The 15,455-nt window shown below is 36.2% G+C and overlaps 2 protein-coding genes across 3 annotated transcripts; both read right to left on the reverse strand.

The window, feature by feature from the left end:
• Positions 1 to 188: 188 nt before the first annotated feature.
• On the reverse strand, positions 189 to 11,277 carry LOC124217958 (transcription factor E2F2). The gene is made up of 8 exons (XM_046624195.2): positions 10,705 to 11,277; positions 9,937 to 10,032; positions 9,328 to 9,491; positions 6,397 to 6,535; positions 5,782 to 5,995; positions 5,382 to 5,655; positions 4,871 to 5,216; positions 189 to 2,475 (listed from the first exon to the last, which is right to left on the reverse strand). Exons 2-8 carry the CDS (start codon positions 10,013 to 10,015, stop codon positions 2,351 to 2,353), a joined length of 1,341 nt encoding a protein of 446 aa, XP_046480151.1. The 5' UTR covers positions 10,016 to 10,032; positions 10,705 to 11,277; the 3' UTR covers positions 189 to 2,350.
• A 1,469-nt stretch (positions 11,278 to 12,746) lies between these two features.
• Archease (protein archease) lies at positions 12,747 to 14,948 on the reverse strand. Of its 2 annotated transcripts, XM_046621475.2 has the most exons (4): positions 14,789 to 14,948; positions 14,347 to 14,371; positions 13,704 to 13,908; positions 12,747 to 13,093 (listed from the first exon to the last, which is right to left on the reverse strand). In XM_046621475.2, exons 1-4 carry the CDS (start codon positions 14,838 to 14,840, stop codon positions 12,908 to 12,910), a joined length of 468 nt encoding a protein of 155 aa, XP_046477431.1. In that variant the 5' UTR covers positions 14,841 to 14,948; the 3' UTR covers positions 12,747 to 12,907. The 2 variants fall into 2 exon arrangements, with proteins under 2 accessions (XP_046477431.1, XP_046477429.1); XM_046621473.2 differs by lacking the exon at positions 14,347 to 14,371 and having other exon boundaries at positions 14,789 to 14,943.
• Between the last annotated feature and the right edge of the window lie 507 nt (positions 14,949 to 15,455).

Genomic DNA, 15,455 nt, shown 5'->3' on the forward strand with positions numbered 1-15,455 from the left:
TAATTGAATTCTAACCACCTTCGGAGCAAATGGTATCACACACCAACGTTTGAGAGGCATTGCTTTACTTTTGTCTCCTATATTAGCACCGGACTCATCAAAAATGTCCTGTATTACCCTCCATAGCATTTGATTACAGTGCAATATAATAAGTAACTATATAAACTAACATTTTTTTCAATTCAATAATTATTGTAATGATTAAAAATAACTAATTGATACATATATATGTATGTATGTGTGTGTGTATATATATATATATATATATACATATATATTGTATATATATATATATATATATATTGTATATATATACATATATATTGTATATATATATATATTAACACATCTTATTATAACCACAATGAAGAAGTTGGCTATGGTTCTCTGTCTCTCATTTTGTTGTAGCGATCTTGGTATATAAGTATGTTAAGTATTTACAATCTGAGAAATGTCTGATAATTGTTGTGTAGGCACTATGGCTTTGGACATACGCTAAGTTTCTACGTTAGGGTACATCCGTAAGAAGCTTCTAAAAATGATGTTTCTCTATACACTCTGTGAAACATGTTTTTGTAAACAAGTTGTAGATAGAATTTAGATAATTTACTGATTAAAGAAACTTTCTTCTATTCTTTTTAAAAAGCAGCTGAAGTACGAAAGGAGCATCGAAGTGAAATGCAAACGAAAAATGTACTATTTCCGTTCGTGATTCAACCCATTGCATATTAAATTTGAGCTTACGACAATGCATAATTTTCCAGTCAATATCTCGCGTAAATCATCCCTAATTTTTTCTCGATATTGGTTCTGCTTCATGTGCACAGATGTGTTTTAGGTAATACGTTAATTGAGGAACACGACGGTTAGTCATTCACTTCTTACTTGTATTTGTGAGCTTTTCTATAAACATAGTAATCCAGATTTGTTTCATCATTTTGCCATATTGCACTCAGCATACCGATACAGAAACATCTACTTTACAAGCTTCTTATTTGGGTCCAGAATAGTACAATATCCTGGTAATATCTTAGTATAATATAATAATAATAATAATAATATTAAATATGCGTTTACATGTGATAATAACCTAGGGGATTTCTTGTACGATGCACGAGTCCGTCTCCATCCATTACAGATTTAGAGTTACCTAATGGTTAACAGGTAATCTGTAGGTAGTAATACATTTACAGTGAGGATATCAATTTTTGTAGTATGTAAATCAACGTCATATCTACTCCCTTTTTTTTCTTTTAATATACAGCGGGAGGTAAATTCATTACAAGTAATCAAAATTTGAATAAGAAAAAAAAAAAAAAAAAAATGAAGATAGGTACGTTTAAATATAATTTTCCCTTTGAACAACTTTATTAGCTGCTCAACAACGAGCATGCACGAGGATAAAAACTCTGACATCCAATCTATGAACGTACTATAATACAATGTATACACAATAAACGCGTAGAGAGATAATTAATATGATAAACATTTTGCGTTCTCAACAAGAAAGCATTGAAAATAAAGTACGTACAAAACAATTACAGACTCTACACAATTGAAAAAAAAATTCAAAAATTTAATAATATGCAGTAACATAATAAAATATAAAATGCAACGTGCTTTCATTTCTTAAATGGAACGTTGTTTTAATATTCTATACAAAAAAAATTTCAGGTTAACTAACCGTACGATAGGAGAAAGATTTTCTGAATAGACAACTCGGGAAATTTAAATAACCGCGGGTCTTCTATTTTCATTAAATTTTTTTTTATATCGTTTGTTACAAAACCCTAATTCCGCTTTTTCATACATGTGTATTATGCATATTGCATATATTATGCATATATGAATATATTTTTTCGCATTCCTCCTACTGCACTTTTCTTTCTGTAACGGAGAGCCATAGAGGTCTAATTCCACTCTTCAGATAAATTCTCACACTAAAGTAAGCCAATTGCAAATTAGTGTCTCTACTTGAATTGTTGTAATTCTACCATTATTCGATACGTTCTGATTTTCTTTTTCGTTCCTTTTCATCGGTACTGTATAACTAGCTTGGATCAGAATTTTTCCATGCAATGTTTATTACAAATAGGATTCTTCTACGATGGGTACCTAACATGCATTTTACCAAAATGTGTACGATCTATGATCTGTATAAAACCTGAGATGGTAATTTTAATTTCTAGGTATAAAGTTTTAATGCTGATTTTCGAGGTAGAGATAACTCATGATTGACCAAACGTGGAGTTAGAACCCCAGGGTTTTCAGGTACAGAGTTATATTTGTAATTCCTAAGTTTGACTCGGAGACGAACCCAGAATAAAAAACTGTAATAATAATGGTGTTCCTAGAACTGGAAATCGAAGAGATCCGCCAAGCCCTCTCCTGTATCTAACGAGAATGAGTAATCGTTCTCCGAGAGAGGTGGTTCCAACGGAAGCAGCGGTTCGTCGAAGTCTAGAATGTTCATATCTGAAACAGACAATCGGAAAATTTCAAAATATACAGTGAACCGATGAAAAACTTCTTTGCACTAGTCTTTTGAGTAAAATATTAGGACTGAAAAAATATTTCTTAACCATAACTTTGTAGTCCCAAATTAGAATACTAGCGCACATATAGGAGTAGTTGATTATTCTTAAAACCACATTTTCACCTTAACTAAGAAGTTAGCATTAAAGCAGTTTTATGTTGATAGCCACGATTGTACACAAATAATCTCGATTGCTATCATGCGCCAAGAAATAGTTTCCAAGCAGAATGCGATGGGTTCATGTAGTCACCAAATTTTTCGTGCATGTAATATTATGTTGTAATAACATTGCTAATTGTAAGGCACAAAAATCAATGGTCACAATTGCACAGTTATTATCATACAGCCATCTTGAAGAAATTGACTTAAAACTCATTTTTTTGATGTAGCACATAAAACCACCCACGCAGTTTTAGTCTTATTTAAATTAGGTAACAAGTGCTTTCATACACTGTTCATTACTAAATATGTATATAATGTAATTTAATATAGCCATAAATGATTTCAAATTACTAAAGTACTCAGCAAATTGCTAATTTAGATTTACGAGACGGAATATATTACTAAAAATTTCAAAATAAGATCTGAGTAAATGAAAACGATGGTAAAACCTGTCTGGATAGGTTTTTCGAAGATAATCAATAAAGTGCAAGAATATTTCTAAAACATACCTTATCATATCACACAATTTGCTGCTCAAAACCGTTACCTAACTAGAACTCAGCCTGTGATGTGACTCTTTTTCAAATAACACACAAGTCACAGCCAGAGCTCCAACAGGGAGCGGCTAATCATTGGCTGTCAGTTCAACATGGTCAGCCCAGTGAAAAATAACGATAATACTAAAATAATTTCAAAGTTTCTTCTTATTTCTGCATTCTATTTTCACGAGTCATTTTCCGTACATCGATTTGTCTTTCATGTCAGCTATCTTGTTTTTGCATTTCAAATTGTCAGACTGTGCATTGCTCGATATTGAAATATCTACAAAGCCTGTAGGGTTTTACTGCATTTAAGTAAGCAGTCTTCGGAGGCCTGTCTTCTTACCTGTTATTTCACTTACAAATACGAAGAGGTATCTTTACAAGCTTTAAAACAAAATAAGCTACAATATTAAAACATTCCTAAACATGTATCTTTTGTGCAAAAACACGAGCATTAGTGATGCATAAGTACACAAGGTCAGTTATGTTTGCCACACAAAAAATTTACTGCATCACTATGAGCAAATTTTGCAGCCTTGTTCTTGATACTATTTAAGTAGGTTTAAAATTGAAAGGGCCAGTGCAAATTACTTTCGGAACAAGACCTTAGTTTTTGGTACCAATAAACAGCAATGGTACACATCCTGCTTACATCTCAAATAATACAAATACACCCAACGAATGTTTAACAACAGTGTTTATTAAAAAATAGAAAATAAATCATACAATAGTGGCAGAAAAAATAGAATAATGTGTTAATAAAATCTCATGCAGGAAATTAAGGTAAAAAAAAAAGTAGGTATATTTTATCCAGAATGGACAAGAGTTCTGGAAAAATGTGCTAAGTAGAGTGAAAGAAACGAGTAAAAGTCAATGCGGAATATAAATTCCGTTCAAGCATTCATTACCACATGCTTATCAGTTCAAGAAACTCCATAAATGCATGGAGAATGGTTGACGTTAGCAGTGCCAAGAAGAAATTAAATATCGAACGAGATAATGTATAAATAACTGAAGCTAGTTAATAAGCGCACATAAAGGCACTCACAATCTGATGTAACAAATGCGTTATTTGTTTTTTTAGGTCCTCGTTGTGAGAAAATTGTGAGAAAAAAAGGGCATGAAAACATCAAAGACCTTTTATCAGTTAGGTAAACGTCTACACGAACGTTTACAGCAACTTTTCAGATAATATTGGACCTTGAAACTATAAGTTGAATAAAAAGTATTACCTTATTGACGATTGATAGACAAATAAACTGTACTATATGGTAAGACCTTCGTTAACTTTTGATGAAAAGAAAACAAAAAAGTATAATAAAATAATATCTTTTTGGTGGGCAAAAAAAGGAATACACAACAATGAAATATGAACTAATAAGCAACACTAAGAACATGTTAGACGTTCTAGAATATTCAGGCAAAACCTTATATCTAACAGCAGACTAGTCAAAATGGCACCTCAATTTAGAACGGATTATTCATAAATCTCTGCACCAGATGAAGTATCATTTACCAATTGGAATTTTTTCTTTCACAATTGGGTGACACATACGAAAAGTATGCATATGAAGTTATGCGCAACAAAGGCAGAAATGTGTCGGAGCAAGCGGGGTATGAAATATCATACCTGGTGCGACGTTTTGGTCTTCTGTTTGCAGTTGGAATCTGCCACCACCCATTGGCCCGAAATCATCCGACTCGCACAGGAGCGCATCTCTGAGGCCTGTGGAAGTGGTAGGCGTGGGAGAGGGAGGATTCGTGACTGTGCTGGTTCTACTGGTGGTCGAGGGTGTAGATTCAATCTGGGTTTCACCCCCGTTGACGAGAAGTTCAGGAGGTAGAGGAGGCATTTCAATTTTTGGTCGAGGATTCGTCATTGGACTTCTAGGACTATTTGACACCTTCAATCCTGGGTCATCCGGGCACAAGAATACTTCTATTTCACCATGTGAAGATCTCATGTACATTTGCAGCTGAAACAGAGAAATTTTCAAAGCCGTTCTATTAGCATTTCAACAAATACATCGTCATTACTATTCCATAAAAATATTGAAAACGAAATCACGGTAAAACACTTTTGGAGCCCGAATGCGAAACACATTTCGTTCAGATTTAAACATGCGTAATGAGAAAATCACCCTTGGTTCCCCGAACGGACTGATGGGCTGGGGTACATGGAGGGTAGCCTCTGGTGGTGCCTTTACTGCCATTATAGCTTGTTCTCGGTAAGCAGTTACTGAACGTAAGTCGTGGTAAGTTACATACGCATAGTGCCTGTCGGCACACAGTTCACGCAAATTCTTTTCAGCCCCATGTATCAGTCGGTCTAATGTGTTTTCTTTAGCTTCCAAATCACCTACTTCTCTCCTTAAATCAACAACGTCAAGCTGCTCGCCAGGTAGTTGACCACCCCTGAAAATTTGAGAAATATAATATAAATTCAAGGTTGTGAATATAGCAAGAAAATATCTGATTTTAAATTAACTAAAAATTACGAAACTTTCGAGAAAGGTTGAGTTTTTCGTGTATAAGACTTACTTCCATTGTATGTTGTTTTTGCTCTTTTTCTCAAGTATCCCAATTCCTTCAAGTACATTCGTTATGTCGTATATGCGCCGCTTTTGAACTTCCAATTTTTCGGAAGCCACATTCAAGTCCACAACTCCGTCGCGACTGTTCTCGACCAAATGTATAAATTTTTTGGTTAACAAGCTTAAAGACGTATCATATCTTGTCCGTTCAACAGTCTTATCTGTGAAAGATAAATAATTGAATTATGTTAATTGCAATGTTCAAAACAATGAGATTTTACAACAATTACCATAAATTTGGAACATGTGAATCATAGCACTAGAAATAAACAAGTAGTCATATAACCTATTTCTATGTCGCGCAGAATTTTACGTATATTTCCTAGCCATTTTTTCAAGAAAATAGACCATTGTCGTACGAAAGTTTTCATATTTGAATTAAATTAAATAATTCCGCCAATTAATGTTTGTAAATCACACATTTTTTTTTTCATTAAAACTAATCGAAGTAGCTAATCTTCTATAGAAAATAATGACATTTTTCAGATGTAAAAAACAGACAAAAAGAAAGTAAAGTTTACACCTTACAGTAATATCAATTAGGAAAGAAAGAATCACTCACTTTTAGTCGGTGTATGTCCAGTTAAAGAATTGGATCCAGATCGTCTGCGCTTTCCTCGTGGAGCCTTAAATCCAGACTGACTTGTGCCTGTGGAACCGACTTCCAAGTTCAGTCTTCTTTTTACAGCCTGAACTGAAATCTGTCAAGATAATGACTCAGTTATTTTCACGTGACTATCTCGTATGAAGTTTTGGTAATAAGACTTCAAGACTTAGTAGCGGTTACTAAAACAGGTAAATGTAAGCACATGTAACCATACATTTACACATTACAATTAATTTTAGTGCAAATTATGACCTAATTTCTTCAGTATTATGCTAATAGCGTCAACTTCTTGTTTTGTATTTTAACATTCGCCAGCTCCAGAGTTACTGAATATATGCCATGGAAATGCTGAGAATATAATAAGAATAATTGTCTTTATCGTTTCAGTAAGATGTTACAATTTTCTTCTCATTACTCGCATACAAAGTTTGGGGCTTATCAGCGTTTAAAAAAATTAAACTCAACAATTAGACTTATAACACAAATTATGTTATGTTACCATATTTAAGCAGAAAGTTTCTCGACTTTTCGGAATTTCTCTGATTTTTTATGAATAAACCCCTAAGATATATGCAAATTTACCTCTAACATTAAGTCTATTTTTTAAGAACATATGATGTGCAAGAACAGGTCCATCATTATGGTAAATCGACTGGGATTTTCTATGAAAACAAATATTTGTGTTCATTCTATTTCCATGAACATTTTTCAATTATTCAATTCTGATATTATGCCTGTGCTATTTAGTTAGGACAAAATTTGTGATCAACGCTAGATAATAAATCATAAAATCTAACTCATTGTAAGTTTTGTCTGCTATTACTCCAAAATGGATGAATTTGAGTTGAAGGGTGCAAAAAATCTATCAATTGAACCTAGAAATTAGGACACTTTTTTTTTTATTGTACCCAAGCCTCACTAATCCCCAGCAAAATTTCTACATTCAATGATCGCAGGTTTCTCAATGTTTTGTTACAATTAGAGATGATTTGGTTGTGCCTTGTTAAAAATTCTCTAAATTTTTCCGAGTGTCTAGATCACAGATTTGTGATTTGCAAGTTATCACAACATTTAATCACTATAAAGTAGTCATAAATTACATATCCATCCTCCAACAGAACTTATACCCGATGATGATGTAATAATGACTAAAGAATATGATTATAAAAAAAAAAAGAGAAAACAAACAATAAACAACTAGTATATTTTTATGCTGGTTTTGTATTTATCAAAAAACAATATCTATCGATCTGATTGTGAGTTCTACTGAAGTCAATTTGCAAAGAAAAAAGAATAATGATAGAGTTTATGAATTCATTAATACTTTGTGCGAATTCTGAAGATTAAATAAAATTTTGAGACTTGTCCCAGTTTATCCAAGTGTGTAACATCCTTGGTCTAGCAACTGTCATTGGCCTTTACTTCGGGTCCGTGGACAAATTTTACCTCATGTCCTTCTAATTACAGGATTAAAAAAATTGTTGCACATCGAGTATTGAAGCCATGGCATAGCTGCGCTATGTTGTAAACGATATTGCTTCCTCTGCAGAACTCTGATATTTTAGCTCCTGGAAGGCCAACCAAAGCAACTATCATGCAATATGTTAAACTTCTTTAACGATTGGCTCAGGTTGACAAAAGTTAGCTTGCTTAGTGCTACACTGCTGCCAAGAGCGACCCAACCCAGGCAAAGTGAATTCTCAATCATGATGCTACCGCAAGAATATGAAAAGCATGGAGAATATAATTGGGTCACATAACTGTTGATTGAAAAAAATTCTATTCAATATTACAGAGTAGTAAGAAATTTTGAAAGTCTCCATTGTTCAACCCCGTGATTGAATGACAATTATAACGTTACCAGTGAAAAGAGTTTTTCAAAATTAAATAATGAGAGACACAAAAAACTGGTCTTTGTATTAATATTATCAGTACAACAACAATACAAATTGAATATTCATGGGTAATTGCAAAGTTGTGATATAAATAAATAATGCTGATATTTTCAGTTGTTTAAAGCCTGGCATGGCAGATGTGACAAAATGGCAGATATGGCAAGAGTATTGAAAGCAGGAAAAACATAGAATGTGAAATCATTAGTGTATTGTGTGAAACGATTTAAAAACTGCAGCAGCAGTTAGTGCCCGAGCAACACCAGGTTTGGCCGATTTATACTTGCATGAAAATAGAAAAATTTCCATACCAATGTTCCCCTACATGAAGAAGAACACTCCAGAGTTTTTTACTCACCAAACATCAAAAATAAACATCTTGTTGTTTTCACAGACTGGCTTTTATCTACAGTAAATTATAAACTCACTTTGCGTGAGAATACATCCAAATGTAAAACGAGACAGAACCAGAAAAGACGCAACGTGAGTTTGGCAAGATTATAAGGATAAATTTTCCCAACATTTTAAACATGTTACTCATTTTCCTGAATTCTAAAAATTTAGATGCGATGAAATGAAACCTCAAAGTTGCAACAAGTTTTCGGACTGTTGGAGTACACTTTGCTGACGTGGCAATTTATTATTATTAACATATTGCAACCATTTTTAAGGAAAATAAGCAATGTTTAGACAGAGGACGTTCCACTCTGCTCAAAAACTACTTGAGAAGAGTAACGTGAAATATTAAATCAGTGGAATTAAAACATTTAAAACTTCTAACGATAGCATTTTCAGTCCAGGTTTTAACTCAAATCTTACGAACTACTCTGGTTGAAAAATCTGAAGGTTGTTATAATTACTATTCAGGATTTGTCATCCTTGATCGGCGATTAAAGACTTGATGTAAGATTCAGGTATTCATGAACGAAGAGCAAAGTTGTTGGAGATAATTTTAGACACGATGAATAGAAATGCATCTTGATTATCACGTTACCTCTGCACGTGGAGGTGGCTGTGGAGGTCTTCTCGATATTTGATAACTAGGTGTCTGACCATATTGATGATCCTGTAGATGGGGACTCGGTGTTTCCTCAGCTATCCTCTGAGTTTGTACTTCGTCTATGGAGCCCTCGTCAATGAAAAGTGGCTCTGACTTCACTGAGTATCACAAGGAAAATTCACTGGACTTAAATTAAAAATTACAAATAACATCTAGCAGGGATATTTTTGAAGTAACCATTGAACCTTGAATAGAATATGAACAAAAAATTTATCACTGAAAGTCAAATCCTGACTTAGTGATTAATAGTTTAAAAACGAACAGAGATTCACAAAAATAAAATATTGAACCTCTCAAGATAGATTGTTTCAGTAAACTGAAATATATACCATTGGTAAAAAAAAAGAGCCACAGGACCCTCGAAACTTGAGAGTCTCTTCCAGCTGTTATAAATTTTGGTCAATCTTCAGTTTTGGCTACAATTTATTATCGGCATGAATTTATACCGAGTATGGAATACAGCAGGGTCCTGTTCTTTAAGTGAGTAATGCCTAGGAAGTACCAAGGTGCAGGAATATAGATCAAAGTACTCGAGGTGCTTACCTAGCTTGGTGTGGGCCATATCGGGTGTGACAGACCCAGCTGGGTCTTCGAGGACCACTTGTCTCCTAGCACGAGGCATTGTAAAAATTTCTGCCGCTGTGTTAACGAGAAAGACGAATAAATATCTGATATCGTAAGATTACATGTATTCGAGGATCAAGGGACTGCAAGTAAAAGTACCATGCCCAACGTATCTAGATAAAGAATGAACTGAGATTGGCAATTGTTTTGCCAAACGAAAATTGCGCGTGGGTTTAGCCGGTTTTATGCTGCCCTGTTTTCGGTACGTAAGAATGTAATAATTTGAAGTGTTAAAAAAAAAAAATTAATGATAATAACGCATAACTGTAACACATTACATCCCGATATAATTGGGTGTTACCCTCGCGAAATGATTTTATTTCGTTGAGACGATGGTTAACGGTCAAAGGGAAGGGCGTGAATTTCGGAAGTTTAAGGAGCCTGTGAAATGTATGGAATTCCTCAAATTTCACCCGTAATGATCACAGGACTTTCCGGCGACACGTATTAAAGGGCGGCTGCCCGTGGAATATTATTCTGTTTTCTTTGCTCTCTCCCTCATGTTCCATCCAAACATATTTCTAGGCTTAATCCGAACGTTTGATAACTAGTTTTCTTTCGGCTAGTCACCTCGTTGTGCTATCTATTGTTTTAAGATGACTCGACCTGCCTACGACAAATGTTAATCCACGCTCCGAAAAGGGATATACGTGCGACGAGGTGCTCGGTGTGAAGATTTTTACTTACTTGGGATTCAGAGACGTGTGTATATATTTTGAGGGGAATCGTCTTCTTTCCGCTTCCGAACGTGACAGTATTAACGACCTTTTGAAATATTCATTTTCATACAACGTGGCGTTTGGCGTACGTTTAATAAATGAAAATCGAAAAATAACGATACGCTTTAATGCTCGAAGGATATCTAAAGTCGTACGGGCTCGCAGCCAGGCTCTCTGTCTCTACCGCATTCGAGTGGTATCCATTTTCTCCTAAGCACACGGCCCTTGATTTATCCCTGTAACTTTTCAACGCGTTGCTGGATCTCGGGTAAAAAAATATTGGGAGCCGCGGGATAAAATGAGCTTTAATACGAGCCTACGAGTATCATATTTACTCCACCGGATGGCAAGGAAATAATTATTCTTCTTATTCGCACACGAGGCCGGCTCGTGAGCTGGGTCGCGCTGGCAACTGGCTAAGCTAGGAAACTAGACGGACGCGTGTGTGTGTGTCGGCAAGGGCCATCTGCTGGCCGAGGAGAAAGCGAATGCGCGCCAAAACCCCAACTCGTATTTCCCGCAATATTTGCTGCCAACACCCCTTGACAATTTCCCTTGATATCGGGTCCCTGATTGTCAATAAAAACTCTGGAGGAAGGCTAACTCGAACAATTTTACCGTCACTGCAATTATCACTTCCGAAGGCGTTTCCATTTGGACCGGTCACCCCCTTTTTAAGGGTTAACCGGTAAGCTATTTATATGTTGTCACGTTAGGTTGGCAATCGATTCCCCCCCATAGAGATATGCAACGCACGGGCAAGAGAGAGATGGAAAAAGAACAAGAGAAAAGAAAAAAACGAGACGTAGAAAAAAAAAAAAAAACGAACGGAACAAAAATGAATGACAAGAAACAAACAGAGTCGAACGCTTCTACAAAATTATGTAATTTCAAGCCACCAGTGGGAACGATCCTACTACAGTTTCTGAGGGCTCTTAAGACGACGCACAGAGGGACGCATTCGGACTCAGTCCCTTTGCCCAACTACCAAGCAGCATACGACTGCTTCTTCCGAGGGTAGGGATGGTGTAACGTCAGGACCGTCGGCTATCGTGCTATTTTTAAGCGTCTTCATGGGGCTCCGAAGAAAATAAAGTACATCTACGACCTAGTTGTTGCGTTCTTTACATATTCCTTTTAAATCCGCGACTCGGGTTCGCATATTTGTATAAATCGTTGACGTTGCTAGTGCAAGTATAGCTGGCTCATTGACCAATTAACATACAGATTAAATTCCCGCGCGATACTTGCGTACGTGTTGGTAAATTCACAATACATACAGAGAGTATGAAATTACCAGTCAACGTACATTCGAAACAAATGCCACGCGTCCAATTAACGGCGTATTTCCGCATATATTAGAGACTTTGTACATTCGATCATTCCACTACTGAAACATAACAGCCGGCGAATGAATACGCATCTAAGCACTAGGTTAATCTTGAAAGCACGTGCACTGCATGATTGCATTATTGCACCAATAATGTATTTTAAGAGCAGATGCGCCTATGTGACTCTTTAATGTGACTGTAATCGCAGCACGTTATAATGAATTACTAGCGGTTACATCACTTACAATTATTATCAAGAGCACGAGGGACTTGGCAAATCATTGGGATTTACCATTTCAGAATTGGGTTAAAGTTCAGTTATTATAAACCGTGAGATATATTATTGTATTCGTATACAAAAAAGTACAAACAGTTATGTCATTTCATGTCACGAACAGATTTTTACGAATATTTTCGATGAAAATAGTATTAACATTTGTTCCTTAGGTCATATCGATTTAGTAACGCCACGTCTAATTATAAATACAAATGAATAAACCTCATTATTTGATCCTTAAAATTTCGATGAAGAGGATCTAGTAAAAAAAGTATACGAATCGACGGAACGTCTTCTATCGGAAGAAACAGAAGCGGGAAGGAGAAATAAAAGTGAGAGGGCGGAGGTCCACGCGTACGTTGACACGGCCCTGCGCTCCGAGGCTAAGAAGGGGGCCCGGTGTTTCTTTCGTAACGTATTTATTCGAACCCTACGATCTACAAAAGGCCTGAGGAGGAGAGGTAACTATCCCTCCCTCGAAATTAAAGTGTTTCCCAAGCCAAGGGTCCGAATGGCTCAACCACGCGAGGCGTTGGGAAACTTGCTCGGGTTACTACAGCGGATTAAATATCGATGATCACGAATACTTCTGGTCTCTCGGCGTCCGGCCGATCGAGTATTTGCATTGCTGAGTAGGTGATAGCCTTTACTTCTGTACCCTGAGGATGCTTTCCCAGCGTGAATTCTTCTCCTATTGCCGTTGCCTTGATCTTGAAGTTCTCTCGATCCATTTCAGTGATCTTGACTTTCTGCCGACAAGAAAAAAATTCTTGTTCTTATTGTTATTATTATCAAATTTATCTCCTAATCGTAGCTCCTTTCATCGGTGAATATTTGAAAAAAATTGCTGATTGAATATTATATGTATTTTTTTTTTACAAACGTATCTACGTCCATGTTACCCAAGAGACAGATTACAATCTTGACGAATGTAGGTAGTTGTGAATGTAAACTATCTACCGTGGCGAGTCTCAACGTACCTACTAGGCGTCATGTGCAACGTAAAGTGGAGACACATGTTGTACATTTTCAAGTATACTCAAATAACGGCCGGAATGGACTGTGTACAGGGTGTGTCATTGTTCCCTTCCGGTAATACTGCACCGCGTACACATGTTTAGGTATACTTTTGGTGTACGTATATATTAGGATAGATATATTTATTTTTAACCAAAAAACCGTGCAAAGTAATATCGATTTTGAATCTCGGCATCATTTCTTCCGTCCATTTATATACAAGCGTGGAATCTTTTCCGTTTCGAACGACAATTGTGCGTTTGAAGGTTAGCGAGATATTTGGACGTTCCAAGAACGGCGGTTAGCGACTAAATTCCGGGTAAACAAAATAAACGCACACACTTTGGGAATGATGAAACGCTCTGCACTGAACATAAAAAGCAGTTCATCCAAGAAATGAAATAGCAGGCTGTGGAGGTCGTCTCCCTCGGCTTCCACGTGGTGCACCTCCGTCATTTCTACTCGGTCCAAATCCGTCATGTAACCGAACATGGCCATAGCGCATTGTTCAAATGCCTCCTGCAAACTCTCTCCCCACGCATGCAATCTATAAAATATTAAATTCTTTCTATACTCTAACCTCCTGGGTATTCTTTACAGGTTTTACGCGCATATCTATGCATCATGTACGTCTATGTGCTACAAAATTACCAGAAGTTGTCGCAAAATTTGATGATCGTATCGTTCGTTTGGTTATTCCCAGCAAATTATTTTATCCCGTTATGCGTACTTTCATTTTAATTTTTTTTTTTTTTCATCTTCTCAAAACGACCAATTGGGTATACGGAATAACACGAGTATATAGATCGCATTCTATTTCGAATTTTATTTTTTTCGATGACGTAGTGTTGTTACAATGTCGTTTTAACACAAAGTCAAACGTATAAATGGCAGAGAACTATCAGAACAGAATATACCTACTCGGGATTTTTGTACATAGATATGCATACGCGCGGTGATCAATTTTTATTTTTCAACAACTTACTGCACATCAGCCGTGTGGTCCAAATCTGTAACAAAATTTGGAAAATATTGTTTCATAACTGTGATTGCCATGCTCCTAAACTGCGGTAACTTTTCCCTCTTTTTTTTTCTTATCTCGCGTAATAGGCGAAAATAATTGCGTGATCGAGATAAGATCGTCCATAATAATTCAAATTTTTAACGATAGTAAATCTGTGGTTCGTTTTTTCGTAATAATGGTCGGAGAATGAAAATTTTATGCGAAAATATGGGTTTCTGGTAAGTTTTTAGAAACCCGTTCGTTTTCCCGCCAAATCTTGCGTTCGGGTCGGCTGATGTACACTGTGTGCATGTATATATGAGCTCACGCTTGCCGGCCTGATCCGGCGTACAATAATTGTGAAATTACGGGTTGTTGACACGACGTAAAGGAATATGAAAAAGCGTTATACTAATATTCTTACATTCGTATTTGATTGGCGGAATCGCTAGGTCTTCTGCTGATAAATCTTCCATCGTAGCTCTCACAGCTGATTACCCACGTGAAGACGCTAATCAGCTGTTCCTCCGTCTGTTTGCCTGACAGACCAGAGTGGCGAGTCATCAATGGTTATCCAGTTTGAAAATATGAAGTCTCAGGATCAGAGGACGCCACCGTACAGCATCCGTTGGATGCTTGGAGTATTGTTGTGCGGTGCGTGGCAGCACCAAGCGGCACAAATCATCATACCGACGTCTAAACCTCACAACTAACTTCTCATCGTTGCCGTAGTACCATCACACTGCATGGTTGAACCGCGGGCTAATTCGAATTCACACTAAAAGTATGTGGCATAGATTTGGTAAAAAAACTTATTTCACGATATTCGAACTAGGAAATATAATTTATTCATCGCTCTGCTGTAACGAGGATGTTAAAAAATTCTATGTACAAGTTTGAACTTTCGCAAGAAAAATATTCATCATTGTTTTGAAATTCAATTTGTAAAAATTCTGAATGACTTTGAAGGCTGCCGTTACAGTCTCTATACATATAATCAAAGAATTTACAGGGTTATTTATTCGTTGCTGAACACCAGTGCTATACCAATGTAGAAATGAATATATTCGTGGAGTTTAGATCCTAAGCGC

This window comes from Neodiprion pinetum, chromosome 4 (assembly GCF_021155775.2).
Source record: "Neodiprion pinetum isolate iyNeoPine1 chromosome 4, iyNeoPine1.2, whole genome shotgun sequence".
Classification (NCBI taxonomy): domain Eukaryota; kingdom Metazoa; phylum Arthropoda; class Insecta; order Hymenoptera; family Diprionidae; genus Neodiprion; species Neodiprion pinetum.